Genomic DNA, 10,726 nt, shown 5'->3' with positions numbered 1-10,726 from the left:
TGAATGAGCTGCTACTTGAATGTTTAGCGTCTAATGCTGGTCACATCTTCAGCGCAGGACCAAGACAGGCGCCTGTCTCTCAGTTGTCGAGCGATGATGTCATTATTATCTACTTCCTTCCTCTGCCTGCGTCTCCACTCAAAGTGACGGTGTAGGTCACACAGTGCAACTTGATTAACTCTGAAAGTGCTTGTTGTTAAAAAGCGAACCCCTCTGACATGATGCGTCACCCCCCCCCCCCCCCCCCCCCCCCCACCACCACCACCACCCGACTCCCACACACCCGCTCCCTGCCACGTTCTGTATTCAGCCCACGTGGGGGAACACGGCTACAGACGGCTGAAAGTCACACGCTCTCTTCTCGGCAGGCTGCGGCTCAGTGAATCAGGCGCCGCGTTACAATTCGTCCTGACAAGCTTTACTTAACCACCTGCATTATTTAACAGTCTGCCCTCACGGGGAGCAGCAACTGTGTCTCCCTCTCTGTAAGTTTGATGAAAGCTGACGCACACCGAGATCCAGGCCTTCTGTCACGGAGGAGGCGGGTACAGCGGTCCAGGCACGTAGAGAACGACAGACAAGGACTTTGGGCTCATCAAGGGACTGATTGAGTAAAAGCTGCCAATCAGACAAATTTACAAACGTAGTCGTAAGGATGAAGCTTGTCGTTGCAGGACCCGCCTCAGCGCCGAAGGCACCTTTTAAGAAAACAAATCTATAGCTACAGCTCCACAGAAGATTAATTTAAGTGGGTGCAATCGATGTCATTCCTAATTCACATATCTAATAAATTTTGCACCTAATGTGACCAGTCAGCAGTAATGTATTGGGGCAGTTGGATGGAAGAACGGTGGCATTAATTTTGCATTGTTCCTCCATCTGGATATTCCAATAACGGAGGGAGGGAGGGAGGGAAAGGCAGGACCTGCTGCGTTGGAAGTCGTATTAAAGCGGTGTTCAACGAGAGGTTGTTGCTCCGCCTGTGTTCCATGTGTCTCTCTACGTATCTGGACTCGGTTTTAACGTCCACGTCGTGTGCAGCGCTTTCCCAGCTTGTTGCCGTCCAAATTCACCACTGGGAACCAGCGTGTTTGCCTCATTAGACTCCATCAGCAGCCTCCCCTCGCAAACCTGCAGAGTCATCATCCGCTGCTGCTGTTTACCCCATTCATTATAAAGCAGACAGGCGTTAGAGCGTGTGCGTGTGTGTGTGTGTGTGTGTGGGACTCGACGTGCGAACACCTGCGTTCGCCTTCGCTCTGGGGCCACGGTTTAATTTACGTGTTTACGTCTGATTCAACAGGACTCCCATGATGAGAGCTGCCGAGCGGGTGCGTGTCGGGGGGCCATTCCGTTGACGCTTAGCGGCTGCCGATCCCGCCTCATAAAGCAGCCTTCAGTTTGAAGGACCCCGCCACGTCCATTCAACCCAACCTTGTCACGCCCCATATGCTGGAGGCCAACCTTGGCCACCCACACCCTTCATTAGCATTCAGAGGGAGATGCATCCGCGCTAAGTGATTTAGCGCAGGTGAAGGCCATTATGTGGGCCAGCCGCCTGGAAGCCTGCAGGAAGTGTCATTCGTCTCCCGTAAGACGCCTTTCATCAGTAGCTCCATTATGCGAGATGTTATTGCTGTGTTCGGATGAAGCAGTGCATGTTGTCGGGTTTCACCGGAGCCCATTGGAGTTTACTTGCAGCGGGGTCAATCTGAATTTGACTTTGCTCGGATCTTCATTTGAATGAACTTTAGGAAAATGGGAGCTAGAAGTGTTAAATGACTCAATACATGAAATAAATTTAGTCATTCATTCATTCATTAGGTGTTTAAATGACATGCAAGTATCAGGATAAGAACACACTGCACTGAAAATATTTTATTCCTTTTCTGTGTTAATAGATAAGACATTTATACTGTTATAGAAATAGTATATATATGTATATCTATACATACCATGGATGTGAACAACAGCAGAGTCATGCAACCCTCATGAACAACACAGACATGACTGGAAACACAACACCGACTCCAGTATTCAGTATTAGATCCATGCTTCTCGGTTATTTGCTTCGACATACAGTACAAACGTACAGTACGCCATAAGTAAATGCCCCCGTTCTTTGCTGACCTCGGGGGGGAATAGTTAAGACTCCCAGTACTCGTCTGACAGTGAGAGGTGGGACGTCTGAAGGGGGTTTAGATAAGCAGGAGTTTAAGGCTGGGGCTGTGGAACCAACTACAATCAGAATGAGTGAGAACGTTATCGGAGCAGAGGTCGTATTTGGACGTTTGGACGGCACCGTGAACCGAACCCTTGTGGCACCAGTGGGCTGAACCCCTCCCGGTTCAATCCCCCGTCTGCCTCCAGGTCTCTCCGACCGCCTCCGCCTTCACTTCCGCACCCTCATCATCGGGACGTTCACCTTGAGCAGCTGTCGAGTCGCCTCCTGCAGCCGCCGATCGCCACAGACGGAGCAGTCTGGGCCGGACCCGCCTTCTGCTCAGCTCCCAGGTGGGTCACACTGGACCGCAGCCAACCGGAGGACGGACCTGCGCATCGGTGAGCGAGGCCGCGCTTTGATCAGCATCACATTTGTCCCTAAGTCGCCGCTATATCGGAATAACGCCCCGTCTTTATCGCCAGTAAAGTGATTTTTCCCTTTTGATCAGTGCGTAACAAGAGAACAAAGTGACTCTGATTTCTGAAGCGATGACGCTGCCAAGAACACGCGGAGGTTAAAACTTTAAAGGAGCAGGTTTTTCACACACGAAATCCTTCACAGTTTGATGTTTGCAACGGTTCACGCCATCGATTGAGCTGTGTTTAAAATTTCCCTGTGCCATAACTAATGAGCATTGGGTCCAATTTGAGGATACGGCCCCACGTCTGACAGCAGATCGCGTGACGAGGAGTGAAAAGGTCACGTCTTCGGTCTACACACTGGCGATATGTTACGGAGCCCAAAGCTCCTGAGCCCAGAAGAAATGGAAGCTGTTTGTTAGACGAAGCTGAACGATGGGCCCGGCCTCCAGCCTCTAATGAGGGGAATGGGTTTGTGCCAGCATCTGCTCAGAAACAATATGGGTCTCTTCTGTTTTTTATGGCCACGTCGCAGAAACAGGAAGCGGGAGAGACGCGCGGCTTAAACATCCTGCAGATTTGCTGAGTCTGCACTCTCACCTGCTCCATCTGTCCAGACTGAGCCACAACTACAGTGATAGACAGTGTTACTGTATATCACATTTTAGTTTTAGGGGTTTATTGCTCGGTTACTTTGTTAAACACCGATCACTGTACTTACACATACATTAGTATTGCTTCTCACTTACTCCTCAGTTCTCCTCTCATCGCCTCCTCTCTCTGGTCTTTTTCCTCCCACCACACTTGTTTACCATGTATAGAGTCTCTCCCGGCCCGTATAGGACACGGAGTGATAGATGAGCGAAGGATGGGCGGCGGGCCGAGACCGAATGAGAGCGGGACGCGATGCGGAGCGGAGGAAGGTGGCTACCGGGAGGCTGAGAGTGGCTGTAATGAGAAACAAGGGAGAGGAGGAGGAGGAAGAGCGGAGTGATGTATGAGGATGGTGGGAGATAGGAGGAGGGGGAAAAAGCCATGAATGGGCGAACGAGAGGGGATGAGGGCGGCTGGAGAGAGAGGAGGAAAGAGGGAGGAGTGGGTGAGAAATAGACGGGGGGGGGGGGGGGGGGGTGTTCTGGGGTCGTTCAGGCAGAAGCAGTAATGGCTGCTTTCACACAGAGCTGTGTTTAAACCCAGACGCTAGAGATGAGAGATGCTGTTTTAACTGATGCAGGTGAGGTGCCTCTACAGAAATACGCCGTCCTCAGCCAGATTTAGTGGAAACGCAGCCAAACTTTTGCCCGTCGTCCACGCGTCCTGCTGCAAAACTGCAGAATCAGCATATGGCGGTGAATATGCAGTCAAGAACAATGAGCCTCAACGTGAACGCAATCAGGCTCTGAGGGCGCTCCACACTGGAGCCAACGGCTCGGTAGCAAACATAGATGATGATAACATCGATTATAAATATAGTGTGTCAGTTTAGGAGGAGAACGAAAAGTCAGATGTGTGACTGAGCACAATCCTTCCACGTGTAGCCTCTAACAAAAGGAACCGAGATGAGGATTGTGAGGGCTCAACGGACACAGTAACAGGGGAGCACCAACCTGGAATGTGCTTATTAGAGACAAACTCACAGAAAAGGAGGTGGTGACACATGGACAGGTAGAAAAAGACAAAGTCCGTGGTTTGAATGTGGTGTTGTGGTGCGTTCACTGGATCCTGGACCACGAGGACCCCACGGTTCACCCGAGGCGACCTCTGTCTGCCTTGTGTGATAACAAGGCTGAAGTCCAGCGATTGGCTCCTGGGTTTTGATGCTACTGGTGCAGAACTGGGGAGTAATCCGAACGCTGGAATAAATCCTTCATGGTCAGGAATAAGGACGTACAGTACAGTCGTTCCATGTTTGCTCCCGCTACACAACGTTAGAAGTGTCGTCCCATTTTGGTCACGAGGAAGGAAAACGGAGTCACGTCCCGTCTCTGTTTCCTGTTTGTTTCCAGCCTTCGATCCTGCGAGTTCACGTTGGCATCGGTTTGCATTCGAAGGGCTCTGCGTTGTGTGAAGCAGAGTTTCTGTAATGGGTAATCTGTTCTTCAGTACCATGACGTCTGAGAATGGCTTTCTGTTGGTCTCAGGGCCTAGAAAAAACAGTTATGGATGATGACTAGATTGCAAACAAAAAAAAAATACCAGTAAAGAAGAGATGAAACACGATGAAAGTAAGAAAATGCTACAATGTGACGTTTCGTCCAGGAGAAGAAGGTTTCCTCACCCGTCCTGAGATTCCAGTAGTCGGTTATTGCAGAAGGCAAAGCAGGGCTGGTCTTACACGTTGCTGCGCAGTAGCCCCCCCTGCGGGTGCTCAGGGGTACTGCACTCTGACGAGTTCTTGGCTTTGTCCTTGTTGTTGTTGGGTTCGTTGTCTTTGATGATGTCGTACTGACGACAGAACAGAGCGATCACCCCTGAAAGATTAAAAAAAAAGGGCGGCGTCATTTTGTTTTTTCTCTTCAGTTTTGATGTAGTTCTATCATTATTATTACGCAACACAATTTAGCTGAATTAGCTGAAGTTTTCTGAATTTTAATTTCCCCGGCCTTCCTGCCCTGAAGTCATGAAAGTTAGATTCTCGGATCACAGGTGGACGAGGTGATGATATCTCCACGCGGCCACCTGTCTCCTGATGTCGGGCCGGATTAAACTCGGGGAAAAGGAGACATGAATACGGCTCAGGATGCAGAGAGAGATATGAAGCAGATGCCGCGATAGCCCGCCTTTCCGCCAGAGAGGCTCAAAACACGGCATGAGAGTTATAGATCTGAAGCGATACAGAGACCAAACACAAGAAGGGAGAATAATTCATAACTGTGGAGGAGCGAGAGGGAGGCGTATCTGGCCCGAACGGCTTTCTGCCTGAGCTGCTTTGCTCATGTCAGCAGTTGCTCATTTGCTCCAGGCAGCAGGCTCCATTAAAAGCTGGAAAACACAATTTGTTTCCTTCACTTTTAGTTTTCACCATCCATAAGGAAGCAGACACATGTCTGCACGTTGATATATTAAAGGCAGTGTAATCATTGGCTGTAAGTGAAAGTCTCAGGCCTGGAGTCCAGTCTTCACATCATTCTAATATTCCACGGTATGCACCTTTTCTTTTAAAGTCCATCAGCGCAAAAAAGGCTTATATCATCATATTGATGCATCAATTGATATGAATTAATATCAAGTTACTATGTAAACACAGGAACAGCATTATAGTAGGTTAAGTGTTGTGATTTGTTGTTTCAGTTTTTCAGTGAAAAGCTTTCTGCCTCCTGAAATAGATTTCAACAGTTGCTATTTGCTCATGAACCAACATAACTGAATCCTATTGGTATTTCGGGAGAACCCAAAATAGACGCCGGCTATCTTTATGTTGTTGCAGAAGCATCAGACGTACAGTAGGACCTCAACTATTTGCTCCGCAGCCAGTAGATTCCTGTAAGGTCAGCAATGATGAAGGTGTGGTGTGTTACCTGCCCACATGATGAGAACCACCACAATGATGATGAGCTCCCCCGCCCTCAGCTGGGCAGCGTGACCGAACTCTTCCATCATCACCTTATCTGGAGAGAGCACACACACACATGCACACACACACACGCACGCACACACACACACACACACACACACACACACACACACACACACACACACACACACACACACACACACACGCATGCACACACACGCACGCACGCACACACACACACACACACACACACAGAAGAGAATGAGACAGAGCAGAGAGGGCGACTGCTGGACGTTCTCAGGTCAGTGTAATTAAAGCTAAATGGGAGTAGTGATCTATGGAGGCCTTTTACATTCTTTAGGGAAACAGGCCATCAGCCGTTCAACTGTCCGTCGTCCGAACTGGACTCCAGGCGGCTCCGTCCTGCACCTGCAGAATGAAGCACATCCAGTCCTTCCTGAGAGGAGATGTTGCCTTGACAACAGTCTGGATGGCCGTTTTTGTCTCAGGCGTTCGGAGAACTTGGTCTGTGGCTTCCATATACATTATTATTAGTTAAGCAACAGTAGGTTCCGAAGGGGTGTGTCCAGGGTGAACCCCGCCTCTCGGCTGATTGACAGCAGGAACAGGTTCATCAAAAAAACTGTTTCACCTCTTCATGACGTGGTTCTACGTCTAATGAGTCCTTGCAGGTAAAGCAGTGACTTTCCACTTGGTCCCAGGCCTCCTGTTGCCATGGCGATCGGCCCGGCATAGCGGGTGCTCGTAAGTCTTTGTTCTGAGGGCAGAGCTCTGACGGACAGGTTCTCTGGACGCGATGGGCTGAACACGCAGTGTAGCTGGAGGTCAGCTGTACGAGCTCAGGGACATCAGCAGGTCAAGTAAATGCTGAGCGGTGGTAAAAGCCACTGGCGATCACACGGTCCCCTTGGCAAAGGTAGAGGCGTGTGTAAGCATCTTTCATTCTTCAGCCCCAGAGCACTTAGAGGATGTCGGGCCTCCTGTAAACACTCGCCTCACGAGAACCCTCTCCACCTTATTTACTGTACACGAGCAGCTCTGCAATTCATTTGAATCACTTTAAATTTTAAAACATAAGCTCCACATGTTTGCATCTATTCATTGCTTCCTGCCACAGTAATATTAAAAACATCCGGAAGCATCTCTGATGGAACAGCAGCGGCTGCGATGCCATGGCAGCCGTTTGCTCCTTTGCTCTGCACAGAACCCAATGAGCCAAAGCGCCGTTAAACCCATAAACCTTTAAAGCAAAGACTTCTGCGGCTGCAGCCGACGACAGCGGCTTCAACACTGAAACTCTTCCGACAGAAACGAGTCTCAGTCCACGGCCATTTCAGCAGCTCGTGTGTTGCGTTAAATCACGGATGCAGATGCTAAATGATGTCTCGCTGATTAATACCTGCTTAGAAGGGGAGGGGAGTTGTAACGACAGGGAGATTTAATCAGGGCAGCTAATGAATGCTTACACACACACACACACACACACACACACACACACACACATACACGGAACTTCCATCAAAGTCGGAGCAAACAACGCGTCAGCCCCTCAGCTTGGACGCAGCCTCTGGGGGGGGGGGGGGGGGGGGGGTCTCGCAGCCTCTGCTCCCTTGCGGCCCCCCGCTTCCCCTCTTATCGCCGCGCTGCCGATTGGCTGCTTAGCATGCGCTCCGTCGCCGCGAAGCGGCCGCTCTCGGCGCTCTAACTGGGCCGCACGTGATAAAATTGGATGCGCTGCAAGCCGCTCCAGATAACAGCGGCCTCTGCGTTGGTGAATGGGGAACAATGGAGGCCTCACACACAGACGGCAACAACTGCCGCTGTCAAATAATTGTTCCCTCGCCCTGATACAGCGCCGAAACGCAAGCTGAGAATCAGTCCCTTATTGCGTTAGCGTCTCATTTTTAAGCTGCAATCAGCCTGGAAAGTGCGCCCTGCTGCTGTTTTTTCGGCTTTCACCATCACCACCCCTCACCTGGGCTCTTGGACGCCATCTTCTCGGACTCCTTGGGGGTCCTGAAGAACACGGGCTGACTGGGGGGGCTGCTGCCGCCCATGCTGATGCTCTGCACGTGGACGATGTACTCGGTGTCCTCGTCCAGGTCCCACAGGGCGCAGGAGCGCGTGGTGGTGTTCACCTCCTGGATGAACCTCAGCATGCGGACGTCCTTCTTCTGCAGACGGACAACAGTGGAGGCAAATCGTCCCCAGGTTAGAGCTCGCGTGAAGCAGCTTTGCACCGTCTGTGGCTGCTATTGGCAAACGAAAAGCGGAATTAAAGCCCCCAGAGGTCGCAGGAGACTGTAATTAAGCTGGGTGAAACGCCGCACCTCTGTGGCCTCGCGCGGCCTGTCTGAAATGTACATTATTATCCGAGTGGAGCCGCTTGCACGGGTCAATGGGTTCTCGATTTATCAAGAGCAGGTCTCCTCGGGGAAGCGTTTATTTACCAGGCAATTAAGGAAGGGGTGCTTTTTTTAACCAATTAAAACTGCATGCAGTCGAAAAGTACATCTGGGACGTGTATGTTTAACTGTTCCTCACAGTGAGAAAGCTCTATTGAAGTCAAGGTGAAGTTTCTGGGCACACGCCGACGCACCTGTTGGGTGATGGCGAAGCCGATGACGGGATCTCCCTCCAAGATCTCCCACGTGACCACGGCCGAGTTGACCTCCAGCTCCTTGATGGTCACATTGAGCGGCGCCGACAGCAGCGTGTCTGCAACACACGTCGGAGACGACGGCATGTGGCCAAAATGCAAAAACAATACATTATAGTATTTATGTCCTGTATCCCCTTAACTCCCCTCATGTATTCATCCTTTGAATAAACATAATGTATAATGTATATATGGCAAGACAATACAAGACTAACAAAGGCTTCAGGGCAGAATACTTGACAATAGACATTATTAAGACTTGATTATAGCATCCAATAATGCTACTAGGCCACTGTAGTCTCTCATTGAGCTCCCATATGAGCTCGATGCTAACACAATCATCAGAATCCAGCAGAGAGAGCTGCGATCGCGTCGGCGGGATCGATTTTTTCCCCGGTGGCAGCGCCGCCTCTGTCGGTGCCCGCGTGTGTTTGTGGGCGCAGAGTGAACGTGCGCCGTGTGTTCAGCGACTCGCTCCGACCAGCGGCTGTTTATGTCCCACGCGTACGGTGCCAGCCGGTCCACAGCCCGGCTCCGGAATCTCACAGCTCCGCGTTCCACTATATATTCGTGTCTGTCATGCAGCATCCAAAATCACACGCCTGGAATGAACGTGACAACAGGCTACTGTGTGTGGAGCAGTCATTATGACCTTTGAGTATCAACACCAGCTCATGTATCTTCTAGACACAATGCTTCAGCTCAGACTGCGGTCTCGTGTTGTTTGTACAAGAAACTAGCAAATAAAAGATAAACGGTTTGTAACAGAGTAATATTCCTACAAATCCCTAACAAAAACTTTCCCAGAGCGTCTCTCTCGTTGATATTATCTCTTGTTTTGAATATAATTTTCCCTGATGCTCAAACTTGTCTCACAAACAGGACACTGGTGTCTTGCTCCTGTGGCAGAATAACTTGTGTCAGCCATTTTTTTTGGAACCGAGGCTGGTCGTCGGTCCGACCGATGCGAGCGCTGGCGCCGCCGGCTCCCACGCGCGCGCCGGAGCGCCCGTGCGTCGTGTCTGGCGTTCGCCCGCTGCGCCGTGGACGCCGCGCGCGGACAAACGATGCGCCGCCACCTCATGTTTACCTTACGATCGTGACGCGGCGGTGTCTCGTCAACCTGTGGTCGCAGGGGATGAAACTCACCGGCGCTGACGGACGACACCGAGAGGAAGCCGAGCAGGAGCAGCAGCACCGCCGCCGCCGCCGCCGCCGCGCGCCAGCCCGCTTTATCCATCCTGCTGCTTCTTCTAGCGGAGCTTCACATCCTGCGCGGCCCATTCAGAGCGTCCCATTCAGCGGGAGGGAGGGAGCGGGCATCCCGAACGGGAACTTGTTGTGCCCGAGACGAGGATCGCCCGAACTTGGACGCTGCAGCAGCAGAAGCGCCGCACGCGCGGCAGACGGAGCGGGGAGGAGAGGGAGGACGGGGCGGGAGGGGGGGGGCGGGGGGTGTATGGGAGCGGGGGACGCGGGGGAGGCTGGCTGGCTGCTGTTAGATTGTACGGAGGCTGCCTCGGTCGGTCGCCGGCGGCGTGGAGGAGCTTTTACTACGCGGAGAGGTGAGCGGAGCGTTAAAGGTAGTGCGCAAGTGCTGCAGAGCGCAACGTGCCTCCACAGCCTCTCTCTCTCTTTCTCTCTCTCGCTCTCTCTCTCTCTCTCTACTGTATAATTCTTCATCTTCTCAGTCAGTGAGACAATGCACAAATAAAATCCTGACGTAATCCTCTGATCACTGTCTGCATACTCCATACTGCCACTGTGCTGGATGAGAACATCTGGCCAGATGTACAATACATCCCCTGCTGTAACATTAACCGATACAGCTTCAGGGACACATCTGGACCTGTCCCTGAGGTTATAGTATTGACTGAGTGAGTAACATTTTTGCGACTCCTGCTCCCTCTTGAACTTGTGATTCGGCTGTTCGTTCAGTTTAAGGCCAT

The 10,726-nt window shown here is 51.3% G+C and overlaps 1 protein-coding gene across 2 annotated transcripts; it reads right to left on the bottom strand.

Moving 5' to 3' along the window:
• Positions 1 to 1,863: 1,863 nt before the first annotated feature.
• On the bottom strand, positions 1,864 to 10,104 carry fndc5b (fibronectin type III domain containing 5b). Of its 2 annotated transcripts, none has more exons than XM_029167388.2 (6): positions 9,927 to 10,104; positions 8,718 to 8,836; positions 8,094 to 8,292; positions 6,102 to 6,191; positions 4,862 to 5,054; positions 1,864 to 4,727 (listed from the first exon to the last, which is right to left on the bottom strand). In XM_029167388.2, exons 1-5 carry the CDS (start codon positions 10,015 to 10,017, stop codon positions 4,915 to 4,917), a joined length of 639 nt encoding a protein of 212 aa, XP_029023221.1. In that variant the 5' UTR covers positions 10,018 to 10,104; the 3' UTR covers positions 1,864 to 4,727; positions 4,862 to 4,914. The 2 variants fall into 2 exon arrangements, with proteins under 2 accessions (XP_029023221.1, XP_029023222.1); XM_029167389.3 differs by having other exon boundaries at positions 9,868 to 9,992.
• Positions 10,105 to 10,726: the final 622 nt, after the last annotated feature.

The sequence above is a fragment of the Betta splendens genome, chromosome 11 (assembly GCF_900634795.4).
Source record: "Betta splendens chromosome 11, fBetSpl5.4, whole genome shotgun sequence".
In the NCBI taxonomy this organism is placed as follows: domain Eukaryota; kingdom Metazoa; phylum Chordata; class Actinopteri; order Anabantiformes; family Osphronemidae; genus Betta; species Betta splendens.
This window is presented reverse-complemented; position numbering and strand designations above follow the sequence as displayed.